General features: G+C 31.8%; 3 protein-coding genes across 3 annotated transcripts in view; 2 read left to right on the top strand and 1 right to left on the bottom strand.

Annotated features, from left to right (window-relative positions):
• Positions 1–7191, bottom strand: part of GckIII (Germinal centre kinase III) — an 89804-nt gene extending 82613 nt beyond the window's left edge. The window contains exon 1 of the mRNA XM_068765101.1: positions 6740–7191. Coding sequence (XP_068621202.1) covers positions 6740–6754 — 15 coding nt within the window. The 5' untranslated portion in view covers positions 6755–7191. The remainder of the gene's footprint in view (positions 1–6739) is intronic.
• A 1786-nt stretch (positions 7192–8977) lies between these two features.
• Positions 8978–14466, top strand: LOC137922421 (tubulin glycylase 3A-like). Its single transcript, XM_068765403.1, has 10 exons — positions 8978–9101; positions 9376–9569; positions 9826–10001; positions 11211–11651; positions 12052–12263; positions 12375–12465; positions 12544–12714; positions 13681–13934; positions 14001–14344; positions 14431–14466. The coding sequence occupies exons 1-10, from the start codon at positions 8978–8980 to the stop codon at positions 14464–14466; spliced, it is 2043 nt and encodes a 680-aa protein (XP_068621504.1).
• Positions 14467–14578: 112 nt separating this feature from the next.
• LOC137921892 (tubulin glycylase 3A-like) lies at positions 14579–20240 on the top strand. The gene is made up of 5 exons (XM_068764677.1): positions 14579–14728; positions 16645–16728; positions 16800–17946; positions 18279–18794; positions 19549–20240. The coding sequence occupies exons 1-5, from the start codon at positions 14579–14581 to the stop codon at positions 20238–20240; spliced, it is 2589 nt and encodes an 862-aa protein (XP_068620778.1).
• Positions 20241–20453: the final 213 nt, after the last annotated feature.

The following is a 20453-nucleotide window of genomic DNA, read 5'->3' on the forward strand; positions in this document are numbered from 1 at the left end:
CTGTTTTATATGGAACTTCTATAAAATTGTTACATACAACGAAGCCTAGTCCAACTCTGTTGAATTAAGAATACGTATGACATACAAACATAAATAAACAGGTCCGGCTGTTAATACTGTCTATGGGGACGGACCCTTGCTGCTATATTTATCCACTGATACTTTATAATAGATCGTGGCCTTGTTGAATATAATCAGCAAACAGGGGAAGTGGGGTGCTCGTAAACCCATGTAGCACACTCATGACACATAGAGCCAAGAATGATGTTGGTACAGTAACATAACTACATCAGTTCTTTAAGGCAAGTTAACGTTAGTATCTAATAAACATTATTGCGTAAGTATCATTCGGACAATACTAATTGGTAGTAAATAATGATGTTTATGTTTGACTGTACTGTGTGAAAATTATCGCTATCTGCAACTATTTTTGTCCTAACTTCATTTGGTCATTATTTTTATTTATCTTTGGACAGACTTTATTCTGGTGATGTCTATTTTACAGTAGACGGTATAAGTGGATGCGCTTTACATGGCCACTTCCAAATTGAAATGATATTGTATACGTCGTCCCACGTCCAAACATGCAGAGTGTATAAGCCTTGTACTTGGTCAAAAATATAATAAACGGCGTAGTGCATCGACTTCTCATGTATGTAATAACTTGCCGGTGAAAAAAAAACACCTGCACTCTTTTAGGAATATTGTTAATGTGCATTACATATTATCTGTTTTTATAGATTCATCATCACCTTCATTTCAGTCGAAGGTCAACAGCTGGACTTACAAATTTTCAATAGGATCGGAAGAAGAGCTCTGCGTCCAGAATCTTCCGGCGGTTTTAACAAGATCTGTCAATCTTGTGGGTGTGGACGTCTTACTCTGTGCTTGCTGGTTTGTGGTCTCCACTCCAAAACACCAAAGCCTCTGCCGGGAGCTTGCCCACTGTCGCTTCAACTTGCCAATCCGCTGGACTACGTTGGTTCCTTTCCTCAGGTACTTTTATACATTATGACAGCAATTTAAAAATTACGGGTAAAATTAAATAAAGAATAATCGATAAATAATGTCTTTTTAGGCTTAAATTATGACTACATGTAAAAAATGTTTTGAACAACTATGAAGAGTAGAATTAGTGTCTATGAAGGAAACGTAAAGGATTAAATAATACTTATAACACCCGATCAAGATTGACAAAAACTTATATGAAGACCGGAATGTCTGGCAGGGGCAGGTGTTTACGATGAACGACAAACAAGACAGCGTTACTACAAACGTCTTGGATATTATCCAAGTCGGAGGGTTGGTTACATTGCGAGTTGACGTTGTCGTTTTTGTAAATTCGAATTCCAGCGGCGACGCACGTAACGCATGGCTACAATAACTAAATGGATTGTTTTGATGCGAGTGTATACTCTATGCAAATCCGTCGTTCCACATTAACGTAAAAGGTCCTACAAATTTAAATTGTAATAAGTCCGGGTCGATGACCTTGTGCGGCGTGGCCGGCAGACATTTGCCTGAATCAACACGATGACTGACGGGAATATTCAATAAACTTTTTATTGCAACAATTTCACGCTGAAGCGGGAGTAGACTTCGCTGCGTTGATTTAATGGGCCCCTTTCAAATAGGCACAATCGACTAGACGATTGGCTCGACTCATTTAAGTCTTATTTATTTTGTTTTAAAATAAACAAAAATTCATTCAAAAACCTCTCCATGATTGACATAGCCCATTGTGCTGTCGGTTGTGTTATTAAATTTATTGGTTGCATGAGTCAAACGCGAGCCGAGTACTAGAAATAAATAAACGTATGCAAATATTCTTGAAACAAAACCGCCAAGATGTTTATTATCAACAAACATATGCATTTACGACGTAATCGCTCTTACTACGAGTTCAGATTATTATTGGAATTGCACTAAGAATTTACATAACATTTTGGAAAAAAAAAAGTTTGAGACTGTAATAAAATTTTTAGCGAGCAAATGATATGCAAGATTGACTACAAAACAGAACTATTATATATTATTTTTTATAATTACAGATATAAATTCCATAATTTAGTTTTCCTGCTTCCTTAAATTACATTTAATTTTGTTTAACGAACGCTGTAGGTACGACCGCAAGCCCTACGAGGAAACCACGGCCCATATAGATAAGCAACACCACGAATGCCAGTGTTTTTCTAACTACAGTTAGTACGTTTGTGTTGAATACATTTTACCAGTTAGAATTTGTTATTACACTTTTGAAATAAGAAAATGATCTTTTAAAAAAGTAGCTTGCGTACTTGTAGCAAGTTCGTTACTTTTTCTATTCGTGTAATACATATTAGACATATTCGTCTGTGGAAAATAACGTACTAGTCGAAACAATATGTCAATAATAAATAAACCAAACTTTTTTCTATCACAACTAATCTACAGAAACATTACATAATGCACATTACATACATAATTTGATGGAAATCGTCATTGGAGTCTTAATCTTATTTTTTAACATTATTGTTATTTAAGGTAAGAAAAAAATAGTCTTCTGCGCACGAGCTGATTATAAAACGGTCTCATTTACAAAATGCTTATCAAAATCGCTTTCGATAATTTACCATACGAATTACTAAAATACAGTTTACAAGCATCAGCTTTTCAATGAGTTCATTATTTCATATCCCGTGATGTTCTAATTTAAAGCACTATTTTAACAAGTTCATATTACATTTAAGAATAAGTTGATGTTAATCATCTTATTCATATCGATGCAACGATAAATCATTTCTAATATGACAATAACTTATTTCATTTTATAACAAGCTTCTGTTTAAAAATAAAGTGCGTATTAATCTCTGGGTGGTATGGGTCTTCCAAGAACACCGTCGCGTGGTTATTGCACACCACCCAGTTTCTGATAACAAAGCGCTACATACAAATCCTCAACTGCTATACAACTTATCACTAATATACAACATTCTATATCGACGATATTTGTTACTGAGGACAAATTACTTTAAAAAATTAGTTAAATAAAGACTTAAAAAATTCTAATAATGGGAAGGATTTTTTGAGAGGATACGGATTTGGAATGAACTGCTCTAGTACTGTATTTAGAGTAATGTAAAAGTGACCACCAAAAACATTGTCAAATAATTTGTGGGTTATTCTCGAATCATGAGAATGCGTTTGCAATCCTCGTAACTTTAAGTTAAAGAATGCCATTACCCTGTAATGCAAAGTAATTTTACGTTTTTTACGTATTGGGTTTCCGGGATTTTTCTCAAGACGTTCACAAGTGGTCACTATAAATGATAGTAAGTAGACAATATGAATATTTTAATGATTTTTTCTTTGTAAAAATATTAACAACCAACAGATGAATATTCCGTTGTACAGTTTTTCTATTATAAATTCTAACTAAGAACATGATACACTCTCACGCAGCTACGAGGCGCCGGTTTTACTATTCACGTCTCACTTTGACTCCGGAATAACAATTGAACCGTGGGAAAACTTGGATACACGTCACAATTTAAAAAAATTAGTACCTTCGATCTCGATGTACATGGAACAGCTAAATTTATTTTAAACTTGCCTGCTTCCCAGACAGAATAGACAGCACGTCAAAAGTTACTGGTCTATTACAACAGTCTAATAGAAAAAATATATAGGTAGAACGTACATATATCAAAGTAATCACTTTATTATGTTAATAATAAATAAACAACGATTACTTTCAAAAAAAATATATAGAAGTTTGTAATAAAAACTAATAAATCCTTGTGATTTTTAAAGTAATAACTGAGCTTGGGAATGAATTGCTCTAACTACGGTAAGAGAATATTGCAAAAGTGATCACAAAAAAACCGTCAAAGTTTGTTATGGGGGTTCTTCTCATATCAGGACGCGTTAAAAATGCCATTGTGAGGGAATTTAATCTGATTCTAAGTTCTATATGATTAGACTCCTCTGACATTCTTCTTATGATGTGCATAATAGTGAATAAATAAGTTTCGTACTTCGTCCGCTACAAAACATTCGTAATGTGATTAAACATAAATAACCATTTTATGCTATTATTGAGAAAGGGGTTTTAAAATTTATTTTTCACTTCCATAAGAAACATACCGTGCTTTTACGAAAATATGATTATACATTATTCAAATTAGCAGAGGCATTCACTTTGCGCTTAGCAACATATTTTAAATTATATATTAACAGATTTATTAGTTGCGACAAATTTGGCCGGTCATGTGTTAGCATTGTTTTATCAAAAATGTTTTAGAAATTATTTCACCCTTTGCACTCGGAAGGCCAGCACTGCTGGCATGAAGTTTTATTCCGGCAACTCGGAAATTTTAATAAGATATAAAACTCGTCTTTTTAATAACGTAAATTTTTAAGGCCTGATATTTTCTCGATTGTAAAAACACCGATTAAAATCATTAAATGATTATCATTTATGATAAGTATGTTTCACTTACTGCCAATCTTCGTTATCATCATCATTTCAGCTGTAATATGTCTACTGCAGCAAATCGACCAGCTCCGAGATTTACAATCGGACCGTCGAAACGAAGCGACCTGTGTCCAGCGTTTTCAGACTAATCGCCAATATTATCTCTTAAATCCTTATATTATTAAAGTTTATTGCAATATTTACCGTTCATTTCTGATATTCATGTATAATTAACTTAAGATTGCTGTAGCTAAAATAATGTAAGATTTTATTGTTTTTTTATTAACATTTATAAGCCGCTGTAAAAATAAGTCGTATAAAAACTGCATTCGCATTACGGTGTTTTTTAAATCGTGCTCTGAAACGAGAAACGATTTAAAATCACTTTTTCAACCAAACGGAGCCGTGCGAATCGCTAACGGTTGTTGCGTCACTAGATGCGGCCGCGACGTGATTCATGTTGCTTCGATATGAAAATGTGAAACAAACAGATAACACTTTATTATCTGAACAGGCAATTTCAATTCTTAAGTATTAATATGGTGTAAGAAATGTCTACTTTATTAAGCATTAATGATTGTAGTCATAATTTCTTTACAAAGATGTACAGGTCATCACATAAAAAAAATGAAATTTATCATAAGTGGAAATCGGAATAGACCGATATTTTTTTTTTTTGAAAAAAATCCGTGTAACTTTTTTTATAAAATTGTGCCATTGAGATATATTAATTAACTTTATGCACCCTATATAGGTCTATTTATAAGTATGACTACAAAACTTTACTTCCCTATTTTTTTTCAACTTATGTTAGTAAGTAACCGTTTTAAAAATGCAATGGCGGTATTTTAAAAGGAAATAGCATTTATTGTCAAACCATGTATTCAAAATCATTACTTCAACCAGCTTTAAGAAGGTAAAAACGAATTCTAGCTTATTCTGTCGATTATTACAAACATCTAGTAGTATCATTGCAGCATAAGAAAAATTTGCACAGAATGAACTCCTTTATTATTAACAAAATGGTTCCAACCAAAAATATATAATTCTCTAACTGTTATCGTTATTAAATACATTTTATTATAGTAAGATAGATTAATAAATTGTGTTTCAAATATTTATAGTTACATAATAAATAATATAATACAATAAATAATATTTATAATTATCTAATAAGTTTTTTAACTTATTAGATTTTATAGTATATTTTGTACTTTAGTAATGTACACATCACTACTAAAAAAATATGAAAACTTGAGAGAATGTGTACAATCATATAAATAACAATACAAAAGAATTTTACTGTCAAGAATTAAATGTTTTAATGGTAATATGAAATTCTTAAAAATAATACTTGATAAAAGAACATTAGTAAATCGCTGTAAAATGGTATCAACTATGGAATATCTTGCAAGTGACAGAATGCATTAATCAGTAAATTTTCAAAAAATAACAAATACGATAATAGAACAAACTTTAACATGAGAAACCTTTCTTGTGGATGTGAAGTATTTTCCATTGCGAATGAAGTTATGAAGAGAACTATAAAAATATGTAATAGTTCTAATAAAATTAAAGATAGTGGTCATAGAGACTGGTAAATATGTTATAATACATGATTTTAAGTAAAACTAAACTACTAAAAACTGTGTTTAAATTTTCTTTGTTAATCTGCTATGTTATACAGAAAATTACCTACCAAATACTAAATAAAACCTTTAAAAGTCTTAGTTTATTATAGGCAGCAACATGCCTACAGCAGGTATTTTTTGTTTTTATCTTCCCAATTAGAAACATTTGTGATTTAGTAATGGGATTCAACTTTGAAGTAATATTCAATGGTGTTGTTCATGTGATCCAAAAATTAAGTCCATAAATTTAATTTTTTGTTGTTAGCCACTCTTAAATACTTAAATGTGTAATATTTATTCTTATCTTATTTAAGTACTATCAGCCCCACAAATAATCAGTAATGTGATAAACACGCTCTTTTGGCTTATGCGTTTAGAGAAATACCAATAACATACATTCCAGGTGACACAATAATGAAATAAATAAATACATAAATTAAGTGATAAACTTATGCATAAAGCTACAAAAACAAGTTATAAACAACCTTGTTTGTGTTATTTGCCATTTGTAATAACAGCGTGTTAAATTACTTTATCTAAAAACGTACTGGTTTAAAATGACACGTAGTGAAGTAACACTGCTGCATTATGCTTTACAACAAAAAATTTAAATACAATATACTTCTCAAATAGGTACCAAGGAGACACTCACCTCACTGAAGGCCATCACTCCGGCTGGAGTTCACTTTTAAACCGAATCTTTTAATTTATTTTATCTCGGTCTATCAAAACAAATAGTTCACGCTTTTGTTTTCCAACATTGAAAACAGTTCCTACTTCTAACATCCCCACGACACAAATACATCTGAACTCAGTAACATCACTCACTGCGCAAGAACCAAATTTTAATTATAAAACGAAAACACCTGACCGAATCACAAATCACTGAAAAAAACCAACATTCCTCAGGTGGGACAGATGCACATCTGAGTCAAAATATAAAATTTGTCATTTTAAAAATATTCCCAACACAGCTAAAATTTATAATTTTTAATACTATTTTTAAAATACGCTAACTCGATATGAAAATGTAATAGAAATAATCTCATCTAATGTATGTAGAAGTAACTCGGAACAAACTACTAAACAGAGATGAACTCGCCATCTTGCTTTCATGTCATAGTCAGAAATGGCAACATTCTAAAATATTCTCTGTCAAATGTTGGCATGGCTGACAACTTAAAAGGTATAAACTGAAGTTAGGTCGTAATATTCCTTTACACGTAAATACTTGCCTATGATTCTTCTGTTTGTTTTTATTATCTATAAACATAGAGTAACACCTTTGTAGTTATTTAAATGTATCGTCGCATTAATAATATCATGTTACTACAAAGCTTTTAAAGAAATTATTCCCGGGTAAAATTAAGTGCTATTACAAATTTTATGTTTTTCCAGAAATAATTATGATCAAACGTTTGAAAAAACAATATATTGCTTTAATATTATTGTAAATAGCTGGGTGTACGTTTCAAAATGTAAAGAATGTGCTGCCATCTTGTGAGGAAAGGAATAACTTTCATTAAGAAATTAAATCCTTTTAATAATTTATTTGAGTACTTTGTTACTTTTATAAAATATAAGTGTTTTTCTTACAAGTCTGCTTATGTTTACCACTAGTATATAACTATAAGTTAAAATGCAGAAAGATTATAGGTGGAGCAATATATTCACGCCTTTAAAGCTTTTACGTCTGTAACTGGTTGATAATAGAAATAAAAGTTGTATACACATTAATGCTTCCGCACAATTTGAATAGGACTTTTCTATTTTATTTTTTTAAGGAAAGCGGCCCATACAAGATATATGGTTTATTATAATGCGACATTTGCGAATGTGCCTTAAAGAGTTAACTTAAGGAATGTGAACAAACGAGATTAGTCATTATCGCCGAATACAATTACGTAGCAGTTAAATCTGCGGTTTCATTACAGACCTTTAAAATAAAAAAATTGTTTATTTTTTTATAACAAAGTTTTACCACAAGGTACATTTAGAATCTCTTTTGTCCAGAACGTGTTCTGCGACCATCAAATGCTACTTAAGTAATTTGTGCAGAGGTTACTTCATCCCTACGTCTATTTAATATATTTGAATAAGAGATAGAAACAAAGCCTCATTATTTTTTATGGAACAAGCAGTTTTTTTTATTTCTTTGTGTCTAAAATATTTAATGGAATCAGGCGTTGGACTTCTTTGTGTTTGATTAGGGAAATATTACTTATTAAATGTTTATTATATACATAATTTAGGTTACTTTATTAGGGAAGAAACCCAAAAATGCATACAATTAAAAATAAACGGTTTGATTTTTTACAGAAAGATTAATGGAGAATAATAGAGATTAATGGAAAGATTAATGATTAATTTTCGAAAAAATATTATATAATACCTTATTACTTTTAAATGGTTTATTAAAGTGCATGTGGTCAAATTCGTTGGTAATCTCTAATAAATTAAAAGAGTAATATGTCAAATTCGGTCAAATTTAAGTCACTACATAACAGTCAGAAAAATTTACAGTTTCAAAAATACTGATTTTTTTATATGAACACTATTGTGTTCTTTTTTCATAGATAACTATCTGATCTGCCGCAGCGGTAAGAATAATTTAGGTTTATTAATTCCTTGTTTCAATGCGCAATTTTCGAAGGACACATTTATTGTATGGGGCCACAAACGGCAACAGTACCAGGCGGAGATGCGCCCAGTACTACGTTGGTAGTCTACTATGTAGGTTAAAATGTAAAGTAGGTTAATGCACTGGTTTATATTTAGATGTTCATTTTACCCACAACCGGTGAACTGGAAACATCCCTGCATGGTATAGTGAATTAAAGATGAGGCTTAAATTAGGTTACTCTTACAGAGATTGTGAAATTAAGCGTCCATGGCTGTAACAATGGCCTTAGAAGAAAGTACGTCTGACTCGAAACTTCATAAGGACAGCGCCAGCAAAAAAGAATTGCGACCATTAAGCGCCGTGTCATATTCAAAGTCCGAACATGGCCCAGGTACGTATTTACGCTAAATCATCACTATTATTGTATACTTAAGACGTTCACTACTGGACATAGGCCTTCCTCAGATTTCCAACAAGACCGGTTGGAGGCGGCCTGCATTCAACGTCTTTCGATGACCTTGCCGTTCCATGGTTTCCTCTCCAGAACCCTCACATCTATGTTAAACATACACGTAACTTTATTTACAGTTCCAATATGCGTTTGGAATCTATGGTTCTTATATAAAAAAGCGACTTTTACAATAATTATTTTTTTGATGAAACAGAAACGTCCTCGTCTGTAGAACAACTAAAACAATACAAAAGTTGGGTAAGCAACGAAAGATGGAATGAGTTAAAAAAGATAGCCGACACCGCGATGAAGGAGAACAAAGTATTTATGATAAAGTGCGGCGGGTTTTCAGCGGTCCGTCGAGCGTTATTGCAACGTGGTTGGGTGGAGAAATATGAATCTCATAAGGTGCATTTTTTTATTTATTTATAGAATAATTTAGCTACAAGTTATAATCTCGTTATAAGAATTATAGTTTATTATATAACTATTCAGAAAAATACCGTTGACAACCCGGCATATTACTTTGCAATGTAGCATTTAACGAGGCTAAAGTACACGTGATCATCAAAGCTATAATCCTTTTAACGGATTAAAATGTTAATTAATTAAATTTCAATCATGGATGTGAAATAATAGAGAGTAATTTATACATTTTTCTTAGGTGCGTCATCCACCACCAAATGTTGACCCGAAAAGGGTAAGCGGAAAAGAGCTAACTAAAGTGGAAAGAATGATTTTATTCAAATTCATGGAACATCACTCTGTCGACTTTCTTTGGACTACCAAAAGAGACAGATACGATTGGTTGTTGAGTAACAAGGAGGTTATCATTAGCAGGTAAAATTAATAAAAACGTGTATGAATATGCGTCATACAGTTAAAAATTACAAGCTTGCATAGTTAATCTTCATTCAATTAATAGGGATTTAATGTTAGTACGAATAAACATCGTAATGTTCTGAATAATTTACTTCATTTTAGTCCCCCTAAAAACCATCCAAACCACAAAATTCCCAGCTAATTATGAAGAGTTCACTATTATGAATACATTCCTTGTAACAGATTATCGTTGAAAATAAAAATTTTAGAACGAAAATACACATATCGCTTACAAAAATGACAGTTATGAGACATTTGTCCTAATGCAAATATTGACAAATCAAAGCTTTCTCTCCTGTAATACTTAGCAGATTTAATAGTGTCAAGGTTTTGACCTGCTAACATTTATAAATAGCAATTTCATTTTACATATTCTAGCCGTCCCTCGCCAGCTTCGCGCGTAAAATATGTATACGAATCTGTACATGGCAAAAATATATTCTGTACAAGTTTTATCAAAACAGATCAAACATATTTTCTAACTATATTTTTTCATACTAAAAAAATATAGTTAGAAAATATGCGTTTTTTATTAACGAACCATTAACCACGCTACGAGTGGACTTTCGTAAAAACCTCTTCTGGACGTAAGGAGAACTGAACAGAAGAACTAGAAGTTCCTACGTCCAAATTTGAAGTCTTTAAGCCTTATGCTTCCAGAGATATCATGATGAATCAGTACATAGCTGGAAATCACTTATACAAATATAGATGTAGATGTTACGTATATAAATTATATATACTAGTTATCAAATTTAAAGATTCTCTTTTTTCGTTTTAGTATATTGTGCCATGTGAAATACAAACTTTCTAGCATCATCACATCTAAACCTAGTTTACCTACTAAATATAACATGATAATATAATATATCACATCAGTATTTTTATAATGTATACTGACAGTTATAGAACTTACTTACTGATAAACAATATTATGTAAGCCAAAAAGTTCACTTTCCCATCTCAACGCAGCGATACTGTTCGTAGGTTTTGTTTTTGCAAACGCTTCGTAATATTCGTTTATAATGTTTTATATTTTTGTTGAAACAATAAAGCCATAATTATATTTAAGCACAAATGTTTATTATCGATGTTTATAATAAGTACATTGTGAAAGTACTAAAGTACTGAAAACTGAAAATGACATGAATTTCAATCCATTGACAGGTTTTGCAGATCAATATTCACAACGAAAGAAGGACTCACCGCTTCACTTACGCAAATGCATTGGTATACGGATCCCGGAACAGCAGTAACAAATTTCCCGCGTTGCTACAATATCCACAACTCCGATAATTTAGAAGAGTTTATTGAAGATTTTCGTATAACGGCCTGCATTAGCCTCGCGAAATGGTTTTGTAAAACGTATCAATCGAACAGCGACCAGAGTCTTCTTACGAATCAAGGAAAAGTGCCGTTCAGTGCTGTAGAGTTTGCTATTAATAGAATGAACGAATTCGTATCATTCCATTCTCATAAAGACATCGATGAGACGGAGGACCAAGTTCAACACATATGGGAGCACGAATGGGACCAATTCCTCACGCATCACTATCTTTTAGTTCACGAGAAGGCCAAATTTGTGGCAAATATCAACGTTAACGTTAAGTAAGTTGCTATACAAAATATTTTATTACATTGTTATAGTATCTTACAATTGTTAAAAACACTTCCTAAACGAACAATTAATATTTAATGTCATTATTACTAATTAAAAATTAAAATAATGGCATCCATCAACTTAAAGCTAAGGTTCTGTACGCGCCATGACATGAGAAGAGCTTATAGCAACTCATACAGCTTTTTGGTTGTCACTTTTATTAATATACTAGATACATTAGTACACCAATTTTAAAGCTTTATTAGCATATATAAATGTTTAATTTATTAATCTACATACTATATTTTTAAGCTTTATTAGCATTTAAAATTCAGTAAAGAAATATCCGCCGCTAAAATATTACTATATTTTACATGAGAAAAATAACAAAAAAAAATTTACTTTCAGGCACTTAGAAAAAAGAGCGGGTAGAGCTTTGTCTTCAATAAAAACGTTTTGGCCTCAAATAGACATTGACGGTGTTCTTAACATTTGGATCGTGAAACCGGGCAACAAATGCCGTGGGAAAGGCATTCACCTCATGAACAATATTAAAGATATCATAGGACTTCTTAATATACCAGCGCAAAAGAACAGATACGTCGTACAAAAATACATCGGTAGATAATAATAACTATTTTAATAATCGTTTAAATATTTTAACAAACAACTTATGTACTTGCTTCAGGAGTACATACACTATTAAAAATTTTACTCATTTCGTTTCACAGAAAATCCACTAATTATATACAATACGAAATTTGATATACGACAGTGGTTTTTAATAACTAATTGTCAACCATTGACAATCTGGATATACAAGTAAGTTCAGATAAATGAATTTCGTTTATTTGAAGTTAATTTTGAGAAGCTGTATAATAATTTTGTTTATTTATACAGAGACAGTTATCTAAGATTCAGTTCGCAAATATTCAGTTTGTCAAACTATCACGAGTCAGTACATCTGACAAACAATGCAGTACAGAGTAAATATAAAAACACTGGAGACCGGGATAAAGCTTTGCCAGACGAAAATATGTGGGACTGTCATACTTTTAAAGCTTACCTTAGGTAAATATAATCATACGTAGTCTTCAGATATGACACTTCTATTATTACTTGATAGCAACTATAATACGACCAAAACCACTATAATATAACGCTATGTAATAAAGAGCGGATTGCTAAAACGTTTTGCACGTGGTTCAAATATCTCGGACACCCTCGAATCGAAATGTTAAGCGTGTAGCGATTCACAGCACAATCCCATGTCCGGTTTCGAGGGCCCATACGCTCTCTCCGCGGAGCGTTAACATAAGCAACCAAAGAAATTGGCGGTCTCTTATTCATGGCGAATAGTTGATATAACAATCTAAGCCGAGGCTTTCAAATCTAGCCTTCAGCCCTCTACCATCTCAATCCCAGTGAAGCTGTAAACGCCAATGGGATTTTGTTAATTAGAGATAATAAAAGTTAGTGTATTTCATATTTATTTGTCAATCAAATGACAAAACGTCAACTAAAGACTCGGCCAAAATGAAACTTCATTTAACTAAGAAAGGGACTAATATATAGCTACTTCCACTATGCAGCAGTAGTCGTGCAATGAAGTACACCAGTAGTCTTAGTTAGGATAGATTTCCGCAAGGTAACGCCTGAATCTGTTAGAAACTTCATTTAATTACTAATAGTACTTAGCATTTTGTGAATACAGAAAAATTTCATACGAAGTAAAGCGCTAACAACATTTTATGAGTAAAAATAGCAACTTTAGACAATCACATGTAAACAAACACAGCATCTCTCTATTTAAAGAAAAATTTAAAGGCACTCTGAAAGTTTTAAGAATGAAAACGTTCTATAAAAATGTAAAACTCAATGTAACTTTATTTTTAAACTTTTAAAAAGCTCGTCATCAGCATCTAGACAATATATTCCTTTAACAGTAAACTTTTAAGTGATCTAATTTTAATCACGTAAATTGGCAATGTGTCATTGATGATTTTAATGTCATTTAATTTCTTGGACTTTTTGAAGACAGATAGGAAAGTATGAATTATGGGACACGAAGATATATCCCGGTATCAAACAGTGTCTTATCGGAGCTATGTTAGCTTGTCAAGACAGTATGGACAAGCGGCAAAACAGCTTCGAGTTATACGGAGCTGATTTTATGTTGACCGAAGACTTTACACCGTGGCTCATTGAAATAAATTCTAGTCCGGATCTAGCGCCTACCACATCCGTCACAGCACGATTGTGTCCTCAGTGCCTTGAGGATGTTATTAAAGGTAATTACGACTTTTATTCATAATATATTTATTTACTTTTTACAATGTTTTTTTTTTAATTTGCAGTCGTGCTCGACCGACGATTTAATGTGGACGCTGACACCGGTACCTTCGAATTAGCCTACAAGCAGATCATACCAAAGGCGCCAGCGTATCTTGGTCTATCGTTATGCATTAACGGAAAACGTCTTCATAAGAAACAATACAGGGAACGTAAACATGAGCATAAAAATTTGACTCCCTTTGCACCCCGCGTAAATACTGACGACATAATCCAAGATACTCTTCAACCTGTACCTCCTGAATACAGTGGACCAATTATCACGGACTTCATAACATGGTTAAATCCTTACGACACTTTGCCAACAAATAAAGATAGTATACTACTAGGTCCCAAGGAATCTCTTACGGTACGCCAAGCAGTAACTGTCTTCAAAACAAATAACGCTCTAAAGTCCGGTTTAAAAAAACGTAAAAAGTCCGCGCTCTCTTCTAGGACCCGAGGAAGACGCGAAAAAAATCCAGAATCTAAACGACGTGTGGTGCGACATTCTTGCTGCCAACCCGAGGAGAGCCAGACATCCAAACAATTTGGAAAATATCGGACCGAGTCGGCGAGAAAAGCGGATAAACCAAAAGTTGATATGTCCGTTGGTAACAAGCGTTGCTACATCGACCCAGTGGAATGGGAACGTGAGACCGCCAGTATTCTTAGATCGACGATATCTGTTCAAAATAAAACTGCTACTCGTACTGAAAAGCCCATGCCTATCCGACAAACTAAATCTGGTTTGGTTGGTATTAACCACAAAGCCTTGTTACAACCACTAAGTTCGCGCAGTTATGTGAACGACTCCAATTCATTAAAGAAATTAAGTGCGATCGGAAGGAACATTTGTAAGCGACAAGGTGAGGACAAAGTCCAACAGAAATCTATTACTTTTTCAAAAAGTTGTACATCGATATACGCACCTTATAAAGTCGTGGTGATGGCGGCGAATGATAAAACACCTACATACATGAACACAAAGTCAACCAGTAATTGAATACATCCAAAAGTTACCATTACAGATACAATACGTTCTTCAAACCACTGTATCTCATCGAGTATTTTTTTCTTCTTATATACATGTTATCAAATTTATGAAGTTTTAAAATTTTATGGCAAATAAAACCCTAAATATTTGTTACGTGCAATTTTATTATGAGTGCAATTCTCGGGATTTTTCTTCTTCCTTCCAACAGATTCTATTTGAAATCTATGGTGGATTTCTATGTCCAGTGCTGCTGAAATGATGATGTTATGCTATTTTGACAGCTCTATATAACTTTTTATACTAAGCTATTGGCATTTTGCGATAAAGGCAATGCTCTAAAAAGTCGAACCCAGCCGGTCTTTGCCATAAGTTGCCGTTAATATGTGCCAAATAAAATGTGGGGTACTAAATAATTGTAATTTCAACAAAGTTGTTAATTTTAGGTTTTCAGGGTTGTTAATATTTAAAGAATTGATTCTGGGTATTAATCATTTAACTCTTAATTTGGGGCTTACGGAAGCCTTAATAATCTACTACGTCGTTTACGTAAAATAACACAGTTTAATAGTTTTTTTTTTAATTAAAAAAATAAAACTAACATGAGATAACGTACCATGTCAGATAATTAAAGAACAATTATGCATTTTACAATCATTTTAACTATTTTAAAAGAACGCTATGTTATTAACTTTTATACAAGCCCGTTTATAAAAATGATTCTGTCGTTTGACAATAGATTTAGATGACTGCAACTGTCAACGAAACAGGAAACATGTCATTTCAATAAAATTTAATGTTAAACATACACAATAATAATAAACATTTACAAAATAATATGGTAATCTGTTAAACAATATTTAAGATTCAGGTAAGATCTTTTTCATTCTTAACAAACAACATCTTTACAAAATACCACTATTAAACTAAATTCTACTTCTACTTATTTTTATATACTAATTTAAAGTAAACTGTCCTAAACAATATATGATAATACTTTCAACCACTCTAAATAAGTTTGGTATTACTTGAAGAATTTTCATATCCTCCTATGCTTTTTAAGATTATTATTCTCATTTTAAAGTAAAGGACAAAATATCAATATTTTAAATTATAAATAACAATTCCATTTTCCATTTAACTTGTCTAACTATTCCTAATTGAACGGTTCATTGATTCACTGATCTATCGATGTAGTCCCGGAGATTTTTTAAAGATTTCTATGTAAACATGTGTTTAAAGTACGTAAAACAAAATTTTTGGACTTCGTTCTAAACAAAATTTTAATTAATGATATGATATATAACCTATTATCTTACATGATCAAACAAATTTATTTTAGAATTTAATTTATTTTTTCTTTACCTTTCCACTCAAGAATCGGCACTGGAATTAAATTCAAAGTAAAAAATAAAATAAAAAGTATCTATACAAATTTTTAAACATACTTGGCTTTTTTATGTTTTACGGAAAACCATAAAAAGATGAATAAATAAATTATTAAATATACGTAAAGATTTATTTAAAGCCATAAAATGCCACAAAAAAAGGTTATTAGCAAACGAGCAAAAAAGGTAAACGTTTTTAATAATGAATACGTATTGTTTTAAATATTTCTTAAATAAAATCAAAGATCTATTTACTGTTATATTTATATATGGTCTATTTATTATTAGATTCATACATGTCCACGCCATGGCAAAACGAAGGCTGGTAGAAAATTGTGCTTATCTAAAAACGAATCCTTCCTCAAAATTAAGGTATTTCACTATTCGTTTGCACTTTTCTTTAATTGTTTTATTAAAAAATAGTTTATGAGAAACTCTTTCAGAAAATACATTTGTTGAGTCATGAAAAAAATGATGTACAGAAACTTCATTCAAACAGCCAATTGGCAAGTAATGTTTGGACACGAAAAATAAATATTAATAAAAAAGAAACTCCATTAAAAAATACTGTTTATTCCTTTGGGCTTTCTTCAAAGGAGAAAAACTATATTATATTAAAATTACAAAGTAAGTCATCTCGATATACGAAGTTAAAAGACCTCGCCGCCAAGGCCAAAAAAGAAAATAAAATATTTTGTATTTACGGAACGTGCAATGCTGTCCGTAAAGCGTTAACGGAAAGAGGCTGGGTAGAAAAAATTCCGCCATACCGTATGAATCTCGCCAAAATCAAAAGCGGGAAAATTAGTAATAAAGCAAACATACACAGTGAACTAGAGAGATTAATGCTTTCGAATTTAGTTGAAAAGTGTAATCCTAATTTTGTTTGGCGCGATACTCACCACGATTATAACACAACCATTGATATGAAAAAGGAATGTAAGATTATTGTTAATAAATTAAAAACCGACGCTTTATGGACAACCAAAGAAGGTTTATGCAGTTACATGAAAATAAATTATTGGTTTTATATTGAGGACGTAGCTGAAGTTACTTGTCCCAGAACGTATAACAGTTTCGATAATGGTGAACTGGACGAATTTGTTAGCGACTATAAACTTACTGCATGCACCAGTCTTTTACAGTGGATAATATGTATGCGAGAAAATGACGTCAAAGTTAATGCTGAAAACGGAACTATTTCATTAAAAGTGATGACTTTTGCATTGAACAGATGCAAAGAGTATCTATTTGAAAAACGAAATAAAGATATTGACCAGCCAATAAAATCTGTTAGTACAAAACAATGGAATACGTTTTTGAAAAAATACTATCGACTTATAACAAAAAAAGAGGTTTTTGAGACTGATAGAAAGAACATGCTCCCTCAGTACATGAAATATGCGCAACTACTATTGCAAAAATTACAGACGTATCGACCTGAAATTAAATGTGAAGGCTATCAAAATATTTGGATTATTAAACCTGGTCATTGGTCACGTGGCAGGGGAATAAGAATGGCTTCAAAATTAGGTGTAATTACAGACTTGTTAAAAGCTAATTCCAAATATGTGGTTCAAAAATATATTGGTAAGTTTAGTCGATATTTCAAAGACTATTTGTTTAAACAAATATTCTATGTTAATAAATATTTAATTGAATAATAAATAGCGTTCATTATATATAAAAATATATTATTAATATTTTGGTTTCATAACACCCTCCCAATGGGAAACTATGATTTACGCAATTTAGCACCGCATGTATTTAGTGTTAGAATTGTACTTCTATATTTAAATTTTTCTTAAATTAGGTTGCAAAATTAAACTAATTTATTTTTTTATAGTTGATATAGAAAAATAAACATATTTGGTTAATATTAGATTCAAGATAAAATAAAAAGTTATTGTTATTGTTTTCAGAAAAACCCATGTTGATTTACGAAACCAAATTTGACATAAGGCAATATTATCTGGTAACCAGTACGTATCCCCTCGTTATTTGGATGTACAAAGACTGCTATTTAAAATTTAGTTCGCAGAAATATAATCTAGAAAACTATCACGAGTCCATCCATTTGACTAACAACGCCGTACAAAAGAAGTATAATAATTACGATGGCCGTCATCCAGATCTTCCTATGAACAATATGTGGGAATTGAATGAATATAAAAATTATTTAAATAAAATTGGTGGGGAAGGGGTCTGGGAACATATTATTTATCCTGGCATGAAGAAATCTATTATAGGGATAATGCTAAGTGGTCAAGATTCTTTGCCGTACTGTAAAAATCGTTTCGAACTCTATGGGTGTGATTTCCTACTAGACGAAGAGTACACACCATGGTTAATAGAGATAAACTCCTGTCCTGATCTTACTGGTACGACTGAGGTCACGGCGAAGATTTGCCCAGTAGTCGTGGACGACGTAATTAAAGGTAAATTAAAATCTATTACAAAGAAATATACCATTAAATCAATATAATTATAAAACTAACTACAGTCATTTAGTGCCTTTCTATATCAAAATCCTGTACACAATACATCAGCAAAGGCAGCAGCTAGGCGATTTTTATTCAGCATATTGTTTTTTAATGAAAATTTAAATTGAAAATTTATTTCTGATTAACGCACCCGCAATGTTTAAACACAAGTTTTCCAAGTCCAATTCGCGATTTAAAATAGGCTACACTAAAAAAATTGCTTCAATTTTATGTCCCGGTAATATCTAGAGCAAGTTCTGACGAAAATAATGCAGAGATACAAAATGTTTGTTGAAAGTATTCTAAAATACTACGACAAGCTCGTTTGAACGTCGGCGTATCTAATTCGACATTACATCGTTTGAACAGACAAGCCATCTTAAGTCCAACCGAGACGGCTGAAGATTATATTTCAAGACTCTAAATCATACCAGAATTATGAACGTGGCGTAAAACTTGATACTAGAATATCGCTCTTCTTATTTTAACACCTTGAAAATATGAATATGCAAGGATATTTAAAACGTTTTAAAACTTTGTTTTTAATTGATATTTAATTTTTAATTCAGTAAGAATAATCCATTCATTACATTTTTACTTTCATTCAAATTGGCTAACATGTCCATCAGATATAGTCTTGACAGGTAAAGAAACATAAACTCTTAACGTCTCTTTATTCTATCAGTTCGGAAATTAACGATTTTAATAGTTGTTATAGATAATATGGCTGATCCGAAGGCGCCAACCGGTAATTTTGAATGTATTTATCAGCAACCGATGACTGTACCAAGATTCAGCATGTCGACAGAATTGTCTGTAAGAGGGATGTCTTTGCCGAGCGATTATTTCTTTAAAGGCAGTGTGGCTTTAGATCTCTCTGATGATATGATCGATTCAAACGATGAAAATGATATATTGCTAAATAAATTAAGACTAAGCCACAGCAAGGATTCTATAGATGATTTTTATTGCAATAAATGTTCCAGCGAAAACGTAACGCTCAACTCATCAACAATGGACTTAATAAGGAAAGAAAATGTGAAAACTAGTGACATTTATCGGTCACCCAAATCTGTTGGAACAATTAATTATCTCGAATCAAAACTCAAATTAAAACGTAAAGAAAAATCATTGAAAAAACCTGACACTGCTTCAAGTTTAACAATTATTAATTCGCTTTTTAATCAAATCCTTAATCAATTTTCATCTGAATCTAAAAATATTAGCAAACAATCCAGCTTTGACAGTATTGATGATAAAGCTGTCAGCAAGTTGGTACAAAAGTATATCAAGAGTATTTCAAACAAAACTAGCAATAAACCGAGAGATTACCTACTACAAGCTACTTCACAAATCGTGTCATTTATTAATTCAAAAGAAAAACAGTATTACGCTAGTTGAGTTTATTAGCAAGTTAGTTATATTTTGCGACTGTCTGTACACAAAATTTTATTATTTTAAGTCCTTCAATAAATGTCGAACAAAAGTAGAAAAACCGAAAAAAAAGCCAAAATGGAATTTGGTAATAAAAATGGAATTATTAATACGATGCGTCTTTTTTAATCAACAAAACCTTTTATAGTTCATTCCTTTCTTTTTTCCTTATGTCATTAT

Source organism: Battus philenor, unplaced genomic scaffold, assembly GCF_028537555.1.
Source record: "Battus philenor isolate CCGP_79_NKW_IND1 unplaced genomic scaffold, ilBatPhil1.0.hap1 SCAF_2, whole genome shotgun sequence".
Classification (NCBI taxonomy): Eukaryota; Metazoa; Arthropoda; class Insecta; order Lepidoptera; family Papilionidae; genus Battus; species Battus philenor.

Bases quoted from the DNA above. Each gene is read 5' to 3' on its own strand.
- LOC137922421 (XM_068765403.1), top strand. From the start codon at position 8,978: ATGGCTGTAACAATGGCCTTAGAAGAAAGTACGTCTGACTCGAAACTT. The intron at 9,102-9,375 runs GTACGTATTTAC...TTGATGAAACAG, and splicing joins AAAGTCCGAACATGGCCCAG to AAACGTCCTCGTCTGTAGAA. The intron at 12,715-13,680 runs GTAAATATAATC...GACTTTTTGAAG, and splicing joins ACTTTTAAAGCTTACCTTAG to ACAGATAGGAAAGTATGAAT.
- LOC137921892 (XM_068764677.1), top strand. From the start codon at position 14,579: ATGTCCGTTGGTAACAAGCGTTGCTACATCGACCCAGTGGAATGGGAA. The intron at 14,729-16,644 runs GTTGGTATTAAC...ATTTATTATTAG, and splicing joins GACAAACTAAATCTGGTTTG to ATTCATACATGTCCACGCCA. The intron at 16,729-16,799 runs GTATTTCACTAT...AAACTCTTTCAG, and splicing joins AATCCTTCCTCAAAATTAAG to AAAATACATTTGTTGAGTCA.